Below are 15,236 nucleotides of genomic sequence, written 5' to 3' on the forward strand. Positions count from 1 at the left end.
TGGTGGCTCAGAACGTCCCGTTCATTCCCGGTGGGAAGAGGAGGGTGAGGAGAGCCCAGCTGTGCCCCGGGCAGGGATTTGGGGCAGCCAGATCCGGGAGGCAGAGCCAGAGCCCCCAGGAGGGAATTGGAATCCTGGATCAGGGAGTTAATCCCCAAACGCCCTCGTGGGGAGGCAGAAACACCTCATGGCAAGAGGAACCTCTTTGTGCTGCTCCACCACCCCGAGGTTCCTCATCCCACTGGATTAATTCATCCTAAATGGCCCCAAAATCCCCCTAAAACCCCCCCCCCCTTTCCCCCGGAAAGCACCGCAGGCTCCAAGGTGTCCATGAAATGTGCTGGAGCTGTTGCTCTCCTTTCCCTGGATGGATGAAGATGTCCCAGCTTGTCCCCAAGCCCATCCCCGTCCCAGCCTGGCTCCCGGTGGGATGGGACCGGCCCCGGGTGTCCCAGGGGTGGGTGACATTCACCAAGGCCGGTCCCTGAGCTCAGCTCAGCTCCACTGAGGCTTTTCCGGAGGCTTCCAGAGCCCCATCCAGGCTCTGCCAGCAAATCCCGGGTTTATTTCTGCGATGAGCCAGGGCCGGGCAGAGCCAGGGGATGGGGTAGGAATGGGGAGGGGGACCGGGATGGGGATGGCACTGGGGGGTCCCGGCTACACCCGGGTTTGGGGTCCCACACGGTCCCAGGATGGGGGTGAACCCTGGAGCAGCCGGATCCATCCTGGAGCAGCCCCGGTGGGGTGGGATCATCCCCCCCCGCGTTTGGGGATCCAGCCCCGGTGCCGGTGCCGGAGGGGCCGCGGGGATAATCCCGGATCATCCCACCCTGGCTGCTCTCCATGGGGAAGCCCCGGGGCCGTTGATCCACCGGGACTTCCCTTTCCCAGGAATTGCGGCCCGTGCCACTCTGGCACCCGGAGAGTTCTGGGGGGCGGCCGGGACGGGGACAGGGACAGCCCGAGGACAAAGGGACCGTGGTGGCTCCTTCCCGGGATCCTGGAGCTCGCACCTGGGGTGACGCGGGACCCCTCCCCGTCCCCCAAGGGTGGGGCCTGGGCAGGGCCGGATCCCACCCCCCCAGCAGCCCCAGGCAGGGACACAGCCGCCGTCATCCCTTCGGGAACTTTATTGTGTCCCCACCCCCCATAGTGTTACCAACGTGGCCAAAGTGCAAGTGACGTCCCCAAGGGCTGGGGACACGTCCCCGCTGCAGGCCCCGAGCCACAGGGCGGGGGGACGAGGGGGGGGGGACCAAATATGGAGCAAAATCCTGAGTCCAGAGGTTTTTCTGTGCCAAACACCCACGCGTGCACACACACACACACCCACACACGCGCACACGTGCCACACGCGTGTCCAAAACGTCCGTGGGACAGCCGGCCAAGGCCCCACGTCCCCCTGAGGTGGCCTCAGGTCACCCAGTCGGGGCCGCGGGGCCGGGCCGGGGGTGCCGAGGCGGGGACCGGCTCCTCCCCGAAGCCGCTGCTGTCGGACCGCCCGTAGAACACGGAGCCTGCAGCGGGGGGGACACGGCGGGGACACGGCGGGGACGCGCTGGCACCGGACACCAGCTGTCCCCCAGGAGGGTGGGGAACCCCCCAACTCACTCCTTCGGGTCCTGACGGACGGATAGGGGGACCAGGCGTCTTCCTCGGGGGCGGCATCATCATCATCATTATCCTCCTCCTCATCATCGTCACCATCCTCCTCCTCGCTCAGCACCTGCGGGGGGGTCGGTGGGGGGCTGAGCGCGTCCCCGCTATCGCGACAAAGCTGTGTCACCGCCTCCACGTGTCCCTCGTGTCCCCACGTGTGCCCCGGCCCGGCCTGTGCGTGCCTGTGCCCGCGGGGGAGGGAGGTGACCCGGCTCCCCCCGGGCTCGGCTCCGCCCGAGGCTCTGAATCATTTAAACCTTAAAAGCCTGGGAAGCTCCGGGGACATTTCCCGCTCCAGCGCCTTCCCCGCGCCAGCCAGGGGGGCCCTTCCTCCTCCTCCTCCTCCTCCTCACCTCCTCCAGCTCGAAGGACTCCGCCGCTCCTCGGGGGGCGAGGGGCGAGGGGACCCTCCCGGGGGGCTGCAGCCCCGGGGGACCCCCCCACATCCCAGCCCGGTGGCCTCCAGCCCTTGCGGTGGCACCCGGGTGGCACCAGGAGCCGAGGCCGGAGTCGCCCTCCGGTCCCAGCCCCGCCGGGGGCTCGGGAGTGATTCCCACCCTGCTGGCGTGCGGGGACAGGGGACCCAGCGTGGGGGACACCGTGACATTGTCCCACGGGGCAGCGGCGTCCGGCCAGGGGTCCCTTGTGCCCCTCTGTGCTGCTCCCGCCGGGCACGGAGCCCCCCCGGGCCCCCAAACCGCCCGGCCGTGGGTCCAGGACCGCTCCGGGGCTCCCCGCGCTGTCCCCGCCGGTGTCCCCACGGGGTTTGGCCTCGGGGACGGCCCCCGCTGCACCGTCCCCGCGTCGCCGTCCCTCCGCCAGCCCTCAGGGGCACCGCCCGGCTCCTTCCGAAGCCCCCCCGTCCCCGGGGCGCTGCGGGGGCCGAGGGTCGCCCCCCGGGACCCCCGCGGGATGTCCCCGTCCCTCCCCGTGTAGAGGCACAGCGAGGACACCGCGCGCTTCAGGCGCTCCCCGGGCGGGGCCGGGCCGGGCCGGGCCCCGCGGAGCTCGGCGCTGTCGGGGATGTCGCGATAGGGCCGGGAGGGCCGGGGGGGGGCGATGCGCTGCAGGGGGGTCCGCGACACGTAGGAGTAGAGGCAGAAGAAAGCGTCGGCGGTGGCGGCCAGGGCCTGGACCTGCTGGAAGCGACCTGGGGGCGACAGGGTGGGGAGGGGTCAGGGGGCTCGGGGGGCTCGGGGGGCTGGGCTCGGGGAGGGTTCCCCCAGCTCCCGCACGGGGAAACTGAGGCACGGAAACGATTTCCCACCCCCAGTAGGAGCAGCTAGTGGGTCGCACCCCACAGCTCGGGGGGCTCGGGGTGATGCCCCAATTCCCGCCCGGGGAAACTGAGGCACGCGAGAGTTTCCCATCCCCTCAGGGGGGCCGCTGGCGGGCCGGGGACCCCGGGGACAGCGGTGGCACGCACTGGCCAGCAGCAGGCAGGGGTCCTCCATCTCCAGGCGCCGCACTTGGGCCCGCAGGAAGAGCCCGAGGTCGATGCCGCTGGCGCGGGACGGGGCCGAGAAGAAGCGGGGGGGGACGCGGGACGCGACCCCCGGGTCGGTCCCCACGAAGCCCAGGTTGTGCAGGATCTCCTCGGCGTCCGACTGCCACCACGCCAGCACCTCGGACAGGCTGCGGGAGGGGACAGCCCCGCCTCAGCCCTGCGGGGTGACGCCGGGGGTGACGCGGCCACCCGAGCCCCCGCCAGCCCATACCTGGAGCTGGTGGCGAGGCTGGAGGGGACACTGGAGGGGACACTGGAGGGGACACTGGAGGCCATGCTGTGCCCCGGGCTGAGGCGCCCGTCCCGCCGAACCCTGCGCGGGGAGGGGACATTGGAGGGGACGCACGGGGACAGCGTCCCCCCTGCCCCGCCAGCCTCCCCCGGCACCCCAAACCTCACCTGCCCGCAGCCTGGAGGCTCCCTGGGAGCAGAAGAGCTGGAAAAGGGGAGCGGGGGGACACCAGGGGGTGAGCCGGAGCGGTCTGGGGACACGTCGCTCTCTTGTCCCCTCTTTCTTCGCGGCCACAGCCCCGGGGGGACGGGGAGCTTGGGGACAGCCCCGCCCCACCGAGCCCCTCCTGGAGGAACTGGTGGTGGCTGTCCCCCGCCTCTGCTGCCGCCTGTCCCCAGCCCCGCTGCCCCCTCGGGGGGTGACGGTGACACCGCGGGGACCCCCAGGGGTGGCCGGTACCTTCAGCTCCCAGGGTCAGGTCGTCCTCGAAGCTCGTCCCGCTGCTGCCACACGCTGCGACAGAGGGAGGGGACACTCTGGGACACCCCCCCCCTCAGGGGACACCCTGAGGACCCCCCGGGCCACCGCCCCGCACCTCGCACGCCGCTGGGTGGTCCTTGGGGACACCGACGGGACAAAGCTGACGTACCGCAGGGTCCCGGCAATCCCGGCTCCTCCAGCGCCGTCGCCCTGCGCCAGAGCACGGCCCCGGTCACGACCCCTGACCCCGAGCCCCGAGCCCATCCCGGGGGAGCAGAGGTGAGACAGGAGAGCAGAGCATGGGGGGCTGGGCGCTGGGGACAGGGACACGCAGGGCACAGGCAGGGACACGGTGGCTGTGCTCGATTTTGGGCTGCTGGGGACAGGGGTCTCCTCGGCAGATCCCCGATCCCAGGGACCCCAGACGCCCCTGAGACCCTGGAGACCCCCGAGGCGCTGCAGGGGGAAGGTGCCACCACTCCAGCCCAGCCCTGGGGACATCCCTGGGACCCCGGCTGTGCCGCGTGGGGGTCACAAGTCACTGTCCCACCCCCCCCCCCCCGCCATGTGCAACTCCAGGAAGGGCCAAGCCAGACCCTCGCCCCCCGCCCCAAATCCCCTGGGAACGGGGTTGTGGCCCGCGGGTGACCCCCGCCTGTCCTCCCTCACCCGCAGTCCTGCAGCCACGTCTGGATCTTGCTGCAGGCGCCTCCTGGGGGGACACGAACGCCCGTGAGGGGACCCAGCCCGGGGGTCCCTCCCGCGCCCCGGGGTGTCCCTGACCTTCGAGGACAACGTCGTCCAGGTGTGGTGGAGGCTCCGGGATGTCCCAGCGGACAGCGGCCGCCTCCTGCTCCTCTTCCTCCTCCTCCTCCTCCTCCTGCTCGCCCTCGGGCGCGGGGCTGCGCCAGCCCCGGCTCTGCTGGGCCCACGCGCGGCGCTTCTGCCACGAGGAGGGGCCGAGCACCGAAGGTCCCTCCATGGCCGGGGGGGCCGGAGAGGTCCCTGCGGGGGCGGGAGGGACATGAGGGGGGCGGGGGGGCCCAGGGGGTGGTGGGACCCACCAGGGGCTCCACGGGCAGGCGCAGGGTGGGCTCCCGGCATTCCAGAGTGGGGTCGGGACATCCCAGGGCTGCTCTGCCCCCTCCCAGGCGTTTTCCCGGGTGCGAACGGGCGCCGAGGGGCGGAGTGGGACGGGGCCGGAGCTGCCGGCGCTGCCGGAGGGGCGGAAGAGCTGCGGGGCCGAGATAAGCGCGTGGAGCTGCCCCACGCGGGGCGGGGGATGCGGATCTCCCGGCCCTCCCCTCTGCCCGTCTCCCTCCGGGAATGTCCCAGTCCAGGCATCACCCGAACACGGGACCGGCCCAGTCCAGCCGTCTCAGGGGGGAAGGGACGCCCCTCGCCCACCCCGCAGCACCCCCGTCACGGGGGGGGTCCCCTGGGCTCCGTTCCCGGCCCCCCTCCCCCCGGGAAGGCTCCGGGATGGGGCGAAGCCCCCGACAGGACCAGCCCGGGCCCCCGTGATGCCCAGGGCTGGGACGTCACCTCTGGTGCCGCCCTGGGGGCCCTGCGGGCCCTCGGGGAGCTCCTCATCGAGGCCACCTCCATCTCCCGGGACACGTGGCCGGGAACCTCCTCAGGATGTCCGGATCCAGGAGATGCCCTGACCCCCCCTGTGCCCATCCCGGCCCCCCCGGCTGAGCCCGGCAGGGAATGTGGGTGGGGGTCCCAGCAGGGTTCGTGTCCCAGAGCACTCCCAGCCCCATCCCCTTCATCCCCCTCATCCCCCTCATCCCACCTCATCCACCTCATCCCCCTCATCCCACCTCATCCACCTCATCCCACCTCATCCCACCTCATCCCACCTGCTCCTCGCTCCTCTCCCCATCCTGCTCGGTTTCCCATCGGCTCCGGGCACTGGAATCGCCTGTCCCGGTGTCCCCGTCACCCCCACGGTCCCAACCCCCTCCACTCCCGCCCTTCCTCCCTCCATCCCCGCAGCTCCCCATCCCAAAATCCCAAATCCCTCCGCACTGACAGGCACCGGGGGCAGGTGGGCAGCTCCCTACGTCCAGCCAGGGCCCGCGGGCAGCGGCCTCCTGCCCCCCCGGCACCGCGCCCGGCCCCCATCCGTCGTCAGCAGAGCGGGAGGAAACTCATCAGCTGGGAAGAGGAAATTAAAAAAAAATCAACAACCCAAACCTCAAACGTTGCCCCACATCCGCCACCGCCGCGGGAAAAGCTCCGTGCGCTGCCAGCGGAGGCTGAGAATGGCCCGGGCACCCCCCCTGCCACCTCCCGAGGGGTCCCCGACCCTCCCAAGGGGTCCCCGACCTTCCCGAGGGGTCCCTGTCCCTGTTTGGCTGGGACATCCCAGTGGGGGTCCCGGGGTCTCTCTGGGTGGGCACGTGGCACCTGTATGGTGTCGCCTGCTGGTCCAGGGGGCCACCACGGGGGGACACAAACTCTGCCTGCAGTGGCTTCGTGGGGTGACAGTGAAGCCACACGGGTTTGAGGGGTGACAAGGGGGTGACGGTGAAGCCACCGCAGGGTTGGGGGGTGACAAGGAGGGGTTTTCCCTGGGAGTTGTTCTCCAAGCTGGGGTGGCACCTCTGATGCCACTCTCCGGCATCTCCTCCAGTGCAGGGGGGACAGCACAGGGTGACAGGGACATCCCCAACGCGGGGACAGCACTCACCTCACGGACACTGAGGTGCCAGCCCTGGTCCCTCATCCATTCCCATGGGTCCCCAAGGAGCTGGAATTCCCAGGAGCTGGAGACCCCCTGATCTGGGTCCCCAGGGGCTGTGTCCCCGGGAGCCAGCTCCCAGAAGTGACAGTGACCGGGAGCCCCGGGCGCTGCCCCAGCTGCGATCCCGTCAAAAAAGGCAAGGAAGCTCCGGGCCGGGAACGCCGCGCCCGCTCCGCCGGGATATTTTTAGCCCGGGAGTGTTTGTGGATAAAGCCCCGAATTAAGCGTTCCCTCAGCCCGGCCCGGGCGGCGGGGGGGCCCCAGGAATCGGGAAGGATGGGAACACCCCCGGGGAGGACGGGAACAGCCCCGGGAAGGACGGGAATATCCCTGGAAAGATGGACAGATCCCTTGGGAGGGATGGACAGGTCCCCGGGAGGGATGGACACAACCCTGGGAGGGATGGACCCATCCTTTGCGGGGGATGGACAGGTCCCCGGGAGGGATGGACACAACCCTGGGAGGGATGGACCCATCCTTTGCGGGGGATGGACGCGTCCCCGGGAGGGATGGACACAACCCTGGATCCCTCTGGCCTCGCCCCTCGCTGGCCCCGCTCCGGGCTGGGAGCGGGAGAACGGCCCGGTCCTGCCCCACCACATCCCGCACCCGGCTGTCCCCAAGGATGTCCCCAAGGATGTTCCCAAGGACGTCCCCGTGGCCTGGCAGGCCGAGGGACCCGCAATGCCACCAGGGCCTGGATATTGCCATTCCCGGCCCTGCCAGCAGTCGGGGGGGGCTCCCAGTTTAGCCACAACCTCCCCCCCCCCCCCCCGGTACTTCCCTCAATCCCATTCCCACCCCACCATTCCCTCGGGAAGCTCAGGGGAAGCAGCGGGGGCCGGGGAGCTGCGGGGGGGCAGAGGGGGGGCACGGCCGCTCCTCAGCGCCTTTCCCACCAATAATTCCCGGGACCCTCGGGATGGGGCTGGGGGCGTCACACCGGGGTTTGGGGGGCGTCCCGCTGCCTTTCCCCCACTCTGGGAGCTGGGGACCCCCCCTCTTCCCCCCCCCCCCCCGAGCCACCAGCGCCTTTGTCACCGATCCGGCACCCACGGGATGCCTGCGCCCCCCTCCCCCCCCCCCCCCAGCGCTGCCCTGGGACCCTCCCCCGGACCCCCGGAGCTGGCGGGGGGCACGGCGGGGGCACGGCGGGGCTCGGGCGGCCCCCCCGGGCCCCCCCGCCTGACCTACTTAGCGGATTCCTGCCGGCAGATCCCGGCAGCCGCCCGGGCTCCCGGCTCCATGAATAAGTGATGGGACACTCACTCACGGCTGCGGCGGGGAGGGCCCGGCCCCGCAACCCCCCCAAACCCCGGGGGCCTTCACCTGGGGAGGACATGGCGGTGTGAGGACACGGCACACCCAGGACAGGAGGTTGAGGACACCCCCACCCCACCCTGTGCCCCCCACCAATCCTAAATCTTCCATTTTGAGGGTTTTTCTGGGGTGTCCCCCGGATGTCCCGGCCCTGCTGGGACAGTCCCCAAGCGCTGGCAGTGTCCTCGTGTCCCGGAGGCCGAGGGGGGGGGGGGATCGATGCTGGACTTTGCCCCGCTCTGACTGCGGTGGGGGGGGGGCTGCTGTCGCTGTCGCTGTCGCTGTCCCTGTCCCTTTCCCTGTCCCTGTCCCTGTCCCTTTCCCTGTCCCTGTCCCTGTCCCTGTCTCTCCCGGCGGGCTCTGACCGGCGGGGTGTCCCCGTGGGGGGTGTCCATGTCCCCATGTCCCTCCCACGCTCTGTGTGTCTGTCCCAGGGCCTGTGTGTCCGTCCTCGTGTCCTCGTGTCTGTCCCAGTGTCTCCGAGTCCGTCCTTCTGCCTGTTTTTCTGTCCCTGTGTCCCAGGGTCACCCTGTGTGTCCGTCCCTGTGTCCCTGTGTCCGTCCTCGTGTCCCAGCTCTCTTCCTGTGTCTGCCCCTGTGTCCCTCTGTTTGTCCCCGTGTCCTGGCTCTGTCCACACGTCTGTCCCTGTGGCCTGCAGTCCGTCCTTGTGTCTGTTTGTCTGTCCCCGTGTCCCAGGGTCCATCCGCGTGTGCGTCCCAGTGTCCCTGTGTCTGTCCCCGTGTCGCAGCTCAGTGCGTCCATTCCTGCGTCCCTGTGTCTGTCCCTGAGCTGTCCCAGGCTCTGTCCCACTCTCCTGACTCTGTCCGTGTGTCCATCCCCGTGTCCCTGTGTCCATCCTCGTGTCCCCGTGTCTGTCCCCGTGTCCGTCCCGGTGTCCCAAGCCCTGTCCCCGTGTCCCCTTGTCCATCCCCGTGTCCCGCCGTCCCTCGGCGCGCGGGGCCCGGGGCGGGGCGGGGCCGTGGGCGGGGCATCAGCGGGGCGTGGCCGGGGCGTGGCCGCTCGGAGCCGCCGGAGCCGCCGGAGCCGCCGCGCCCGCGATGGAGCCCAACAGCCCCCGCAAGATCCAGTTCACGGTCCCGCTGCTGGAGCCGCACCTGGACCCGGAGGCGGCCGAGCAGGTGCGGGGGCACCGGGGGGACCCCGGGAGGGCCGCGGCGCCACTCGGCGGGGCGAGCCGGGGGGGCTCCGGGGGGCTGCGGACACGGCGGGGACACTGCCCGGGCGGGGGGCACCGAGCGCGGGCCGGGGGTGGCACCGCTGGGGCCGGGGGTGACGCGGGGACAGCGGGGCCAGGGGGGTGCAGCCCCCCAGTCCCGGGGACACCCGCGCAGAGCGACCCCCGCTGTCCCCAGAGCCCCGCGGGGCCGTGGGGCGGGGGGTGGCAGTGCCAGGGCCATGTGCCGGCTCTGCGCGACGCCACCGGGGCCACCCCGGGGTGGGGGCCGGGTCGAGGTCCCCCCGGAACCCCCCGGCCCCTCCAGCCCTTGCTCAACCCCTGCTCCCGCCAGAGTCGGTCCCAGAACAGCCCCGGGCACGGGATGGCCCCGCGCGGGGACACGGCCGGGGACCCCCGGGCACCCCGACCCCTCCCCGCCACCTGCGCCCGCCCCAGGGTCTGCAGCGGACAAGGGGGGTCTGACAAGGGCGGTCTGGGGGAGCCCCCGACCCCACCGCGGCCACATCATCGCCCGCGGAGGCTTAAGGGGGACGAGGAGGAGGAGGAGGAGGGGTCCCAGCCATATCTCCCCAGATGGGGGTCCTGGGGGTGGCGGGCGAGGACCCCCCTCGGTGCCAGCAGAGCGGGGGCGAGTGTGGCGCTGTCACTGAATGTGCCCATCTGGGGCCACCACCCGGCTCGGTGGCAGCAGCGCGGGGTCCCCAGGAGGGAAGGAGAGAGTTGGGGGTCCCCAGGAGGGAGAGTGAGAACTGCGGGGCTGCTGAGGGGGGGGGTGGTACGAGCCCCCCAGCACCCAGCAAGGGGCACCCACGGCCCAGTCCCCATCACAGCCGGGCTCGGCCCTGCCCGGGGGACCCCCTGCCCAGCCCTGCCTCAGTTTCCCCTCCCGGGGGGTCTCACCCAGCGCCTCTCAGGGCCCTGAGCTGGGGGTGACACCGGCCCCGTGCGGTGACACTGCTGATGTCCCCTTTCCTGCTCTTCTTTCTGGGGTGTCCCTGCGTGGGCTCCCCTCGCAGTGATGGGGGTCTCGGCCGTGTCACCCCTGGCCGGGTGGCACCGCGGTGTCCCCGTGTCCTGCAGGGTTGTCCCCAAATCTGTGCAGCCCCACCCACCCGAAGGACTTTGTCCCCACGGTCCCCCCGTGTCCCCACAGGTCCCGCGGCTCCCTGACCCCCATCTCTGCTGAGCGCCCCCCTGTTTGCCCCCCTGTTTGCCCCCCTGGGTGCCCCCCGTGGGTGCCAGGCCTGGCCCAGGGCTTTGTCCTGCACCTCTGCCCGTGTCCCCAACTCCCCCCGCGCGTGTCCCCGAGGCCGCGGGGACCATCCCGGGGGGGTTTTGCTCCGTCGCGCTGAGCTGAGCCGGACCCCTCCCTCTGCCACCGCCGCTCCCGGCCCGGTCCCCGCTCCCGGTGACGGTCCCGGCCCTGTCCCGGCTGCCCCCGGATCGCGCCGTTCTCCTTAATCGATGGTGGAGATTGATCTAAAAATAGCGCCGGGAGCAGAGCGCGGCCGAGCCGGGAGGGAGGCAGGGATGGAGGGATGGAGGCAGGGATGGGGGATGGAGGAGGGAGGGGAGGACGGAGGGAGGGAGGGAGGGAGGGAGAGAGGGAGGGGGGGACCAGCGCATCCCCTCCCCGGAGCACAGCCGGGATCCCCCCGCCCGCCCGGGACCCCCCGGTCCGGACCGGGAATGGGGGGGGGGCTCAGCCGTGGGCGCTCCGCTCCACCTGGGTGACCTTGAGCAGGTGGCACCGGTGTCCCCTCCCCATCCCCGCGCCGGGGGGGAGCACGGCCTCGCCCCGCACCCGCGGGAGGCTCCGGAGCGGCTGGAGCGTCCCAGGGGGTGCTGCGGAACCCGGGGTCCCTCCCGGGGCTGCGGGGCCGGGCCCGGCCCGGGTGGACCCCAAACCCTCCCAGCCCCATCGCGGGGGTGGCCGGGGGGGCGGCTGGACCCCGACCCCGAAGTGGGGGGCCTCGGCCGTGGGTCCTCGGCGGGGCCGGGGCGATTCCCGGCGATTCCCGGCGATTCCCGGTTCCCTCTAATCTCCGTTTAATATCCAGATCGCGTTTCCATGGCAACGGGGCCGGCACGGGAGGATGCGCCGGGGGCCCGGGGGGGTGGGCAGGGGCCGGGGGAGGTGCGGAGGGGCGGGGGGTGCTCCCGGCCGCTCGCCCGCCTCATTAGCATCTCATCAGCATCTCATTAGGCAACCCGCCTCATTAGGGAATCCTCGCTGGGAAATTCATTTTTCGGAGGCGCTCAGTTACTGGGTCAGCGGGGAAAGGGAGCGCGGGGTCACCGCTGGCCCCACCGCCACCGCTGTCCCCGCCGCCATCATTGTCCCCACTGACACCACCGTCCCCACTGCGGCCACCCCGAGGCCACCGGAACCTCCTCGGGGCCACCAACCCCCCCAAAAAGGGCACCGGCGGGGGGGGACGCGGGGCCGGAGCAGCTCCAGGTGACCTTGGGCAAGGACAGCGCCCGCAGAGGAAGGGCAGGGCCCCTCCGGTGTCCCCGCGCCGCTGTCCCCGCGCCGCTGTCCCCACGCGCTTCCCGCGGCCGGGTATAATTAGCTCCGGGATGGAAAAGCCACGTGTGTCCGGCCACCGCTGTCCCCACGGGGCCACCACCGCCCCGGGCACGGGGACATCGCGGGCTCGGTGCCAGCGAGGGGCGGGGGGGGGGGGGGGGGGGGTCGGGGCACGGCCGAGGGTCCCAATTCTCTCCTGTGTTCCCCCGACCCCAGATCCGGAGGCGTCGACCGACCCCGGCCAACCTGGTCCTGAGCAGCGACCAATCGTCCCCAGGTGGGTCCTCGCAGTGTCCCCGCGTCACCCCGGGCCCCAGCCCACCCAGGGACACCCCGGTGTGCTCAGGGACCCCACACATGCACAGGACACCCCCCAAACACGGTTAGAGACCTCCCCCATTGTCCTGACGGTCCCCCCACGTGCTCACGGACCCCCTAAATGACACTCAGGGACCGCCACATGATGCCCAGGGACCCCCCTCACATTCTCAGGACCCCCCACCCCACTTGCCCAGGACCCTCCCCGATGCTCAGGACCCCCACGCAGACCCCCCCCCCCACCCCCCTGCTGACCTTCTGCCCCCCCTCTACCCTCCAGAGATCGACGAGGACCGGCTGCCCAACCCCCTGCTGAAGGTACGTGACACTGCCGGGGGGGCTGTGGGGACCCCCGGGGGACACTGGGGAGACCCCCCATCTCGGGGGACCCCCCCCTGACCGGCATCCCCCCCACAGTCGGGCCTGGCCATGTCCCCCCGGCAGAGGAAGAAGGTTTCCCGCACCACCCCCACCATGAAAGGTACTTGGGGGCGACACGGGGGGGGGGACACGACGGGACACGGGGGGGCACAGGGGGTGACAAACCCCCCCCGGCACCTCGGGGGACGAGCGGCTGGAGGCCACCCGCCCTCGCTGGCCTCGCTCCGGGCGCGACAAACGCCAGCACGAAGCCACCCGGGCGGCTCGGGCGGCGCGGCCGCTGTGTCGCCGGGAGCGTGGGGACGGTCACCAGGGCCCCCCGCGCCCCCCCAGCGCCGCTCCCTGCCCGGCAGAGCTGCAGATGATGGTGGAGCATCACCTGTGCAAGCAGGCGCAGGGCGGCGACGACGACGACGAGGTGGCGACCACCGCGCGCTGCCACCGCGGCGACCCCGAGCACCGCCACAGCCCCGGCGGCTCCTGCCCGCTGGCCACGCCCCAGGGCGGCCACCGTGAGTCGGGGGGGTCCGGGGGGGGGGGACAGGGGACAGTGGGGGGGCCCAGAGGTCACCCCGTGTGCTGTGACACCCGCAGGGACCCCCGGGGACGGGACCCCCCAGGCCGGGACCCCCCAGGCCGGGACCCCCGGGGCCGCGCGGCGCGGCCGGGCCGAGGACGGGACCCATATAGAGCCTGGGGACAGCGCGGCCAGCGGCCAGTAGGTACGGCCTGGGGGCACTGGGGACACTGGGGGCACTGGGAACGCTGGGCTGGGGTGCTGCGGGCACTGGGACACCGGGCTGGGGCAGTGGGACGCTGGGCTGCGGCACTGGAGGGGCACTGGGACACCTGGGGGGCACTGGGACATGGTACTGGGGCACTCGGGTGGTACTGGGACGCTGGACTGGGACATTGGAGGGCATTGGGACACTGGACAGAGGCACTGGGACGGCACTGGGACGGCACTGGGACACTGCCCAGGGACGGGGACGGTGACAGGGGCAGGGTGGCCTTGCCGGGACAGGGCAGGGACAGGGGGTGTCCCCTCCCCGCGGGTCCCCAGCGCTGTCCCTTGTCCCCAGGTGTGGCCGCGGGAGCCGGACGTCAGCGGAGATTTTTTTATTCCATTTTCTAAGATTTTGGGGCTGCCCAGAATTATTTTGATTTTTTTGTTTTGTTTTTTGTTTTGGTTTTTTTTTGGTTTTTTTGGTTTTGTTTTTTACTGCCACGGGCAGGTCCCCTCCGGGGTTCGGGGGGGGGGCTGGGGACAACGCCAGGGCTGTCCCCTCCCCCTGGGGACCTCAGGGCAGGTGACACGTGCCCCACCCCCACCCTTGGGTGACACCGGGGACACCGAGCAACACCCTGCGTGCCCCCCCCCACCCCCACTGCCACCCCGGGAGTCCCCAGGGCAGGTGACACTGGGGACACGGAGCAGACGACCCCCCCCCTCCTCACTGCCACCCTCGGGGTGTCCCCTGGGCCCCCCCTCCAGGTGTCACCCCCCCCCCCCCACCTGTGCGCACCTGGGGGGACACCTGGACACACGGACACGGAAAGGGGACACGGGGAAGGGACACGGGGAGGGGACAGGGACGCGCGGGTGCACACGGACACGGGGGGTGACACTGACACGGGGGGGGCGCGGGGACCCCCCCTCAGCCGGAATTAAAGGGATCCTTTCCCCCCCCGCCTCCTCCTTGGGCCGCGCCGGGGGCGGGATCCCCTCTTTGGGTGCTGGGGGGTCCAAAACCCCTTTTGGATGCTGGGGTGGGGGTCAGAACCCCACTTTGGGTGGGGGGGGGGTTCCAGGACCCCCTTTGGGCGCTGAGGGGCCGCCTCCCCCGCGGGTCCAGCCCCCCCCACGGGGTTCAGCCCCCCAGGGTCCCCCCCCAGCTGTCCCTAGGCCATGGCAGTGTCCCCCCAGCCTCGGGGGTGACCCCAGGGGTCGCGCCCCCCCCTCAGTGCCCGGAGCGTGGCCGTGGTGGCGGCGGCGTTTATTAATTAACTCATTAATTAAATAATTGCTCGTTAGCGGCGGCGAAGGGGGGACACATGCGGTGGGGGGGGAGGGGCGAGGTGGAGCTCTGCCAGCGGTGACCGAGGGGGGGGACACGCAGGGGACACGGGGGGGACACGGGAGGGACACGGGGTAGAAAAATACAAACACGGGGGGCGGGGGGGCACGGAGCCGGGCTGGAGCCGGAGGGGCCGGAGCGGGAGGGGGGTCCGGGCATTCCCGGGGCGTTCCCGGGGCATTCTCGAACATTCCCGATCATTCCTGGGGTTCGGGACATTCCCGGGGTGCCGGAGGATGCTCGAGGAACACCTGGATGCGGGATCCTGGAGGATTCCCAAGGCTGGATCCGGGATGCTGGAGGATGTCCAAGACACGCCGGCTCCAGGATCCAGGAGAATTCCCGAGGCGTGATGGATCCAGGATGCCGTGGGAAGCTCCAGGCCCACCAGGCGGATGCCGGAGGATTCCCGGAACACCCCCAGAGACGGGATCCTGGCGGATTCCCGAGGGATCCGGGATGCTGCCGGAGGATGCTCCGGGCACGCCGGCGGGATGCTCGCGGGTTCCCAAGGCACGCTGGGGCCGGGATGCCGGAGCATGCCCCAAACATTCGGGGATGCCCCAAACATTCCAGGATTCCCGAGGCTCACTGGAGCCGGGATGCTGGAGGACACCCGAGGCAAGCTGGGCCCGGGATGCCCGAGCATTCCCGAGCATTCCCGGGATGTCGCAGTAGTTCTGGGCAGTGGGGACATTCCAGGGACGCGCTGGAGCCGGCGGGGGCTGGAGGCAGCGACGCTGGGAGAGCCCCGGAGCCGGGGGACACCGGAGCGGGA

The 15,236-nt window shown here is 71.4% G+C and overlaps 2 protein-coding genes across 3 annotated transcripts; one reads left to right on the top strand and one right to left on the bottom strand.

The window, feature by feature from the left end:
* Window positions 1-1,115: 1,115 nt before the first annotated feature.
* TESPA1 (thymocyte expressed, positive selection associated 1) lies at window positions 1,116-7,669 on the bottom strand. Of its 2 annotated transcripts, XM_048327500.1 has the most exons (12): window positions 6,577-7,667; window positions 5,917-6,041; window positions 4,662-4,883; window positions 4,548-4,590; window positions 4,048-4,088; window positions 3,858-3,911; window positions 3,566-3,602; window positions 3,378-3,479; window positions 3,086-3,294; window positions 2,013-2,809; window positions 1,612-1,726; window positions 1,320-1,517 (listed from the first exon to the last, which is right to left on the bottom strand). In XM_048327500.1, exons 3-12 carry the CDS (start codon window positions 4,858-4,860, stop codon window positions 1,414-1,416), a joined length of 1,701 nt encoding a protein of 566 aa, XP_048183457.1. In that variant the 5' UTR covers window positions 4,861-4,883; window positions 5,917-6,041; window positions 6,577-7,667; the 3' UTR covers window positions 1,320-1,413. The 2 variants fall into 2 exon arrangements, with proteins under 2 accessions (XP_048183456.1, XP_048183457.1); XM_048327499.1 differs by having other exon boundaries at window positions 1,116-1,726; window positions 6,577-7,669.
* Window positions 7,670-8,952: 1,283 nt separating this feature from the next.
* On the top strand, window positions 8,953-13,569 carry PPP1R1A (protein phosphatase 1 regulatory inhibitor subunit 1A). Its single transcript, XM_048327608.1, has 7 exons — window positions 8,953-9,089; window positions 11,898-11,958; window positions 12,280-12,317; window positions 12,417-12,480; window positions 12,734-12,892; window positions 12,975-13,102; window positions 13,463-13,569. Exons 1-6 carry the CDS (start codon window positions 9,009-9,011, stop codon window positions 13,100-13,102), a joined length of 531 nt encoding a protein of 176 aa, XP_048183565.1. The 5' UTR covers window positions 8,953-9,008; the 3' UTR covers window positions 13,463-13,569.
* The last annotated feature ends 1,667 nt before the right edge of the window (window positions 13,570-15,236 follow it).

Source organism: Corvus hawaiiensis, chromosome 24 (genome assembly GCF_020740725.1).
Source record: "Corvus hawaiiensis isolate bCorHaw1 chromosome 24, bCorHaw1.pri.cur, whole genome shotgun sequence".
NCBI classification, from domain to species: domain Eukaryota; kingdom Metazoa; phylum Chordata; class Aves; order Passeriformes; family Corvidae; genus Corvus; species Corvus hawaiiensis.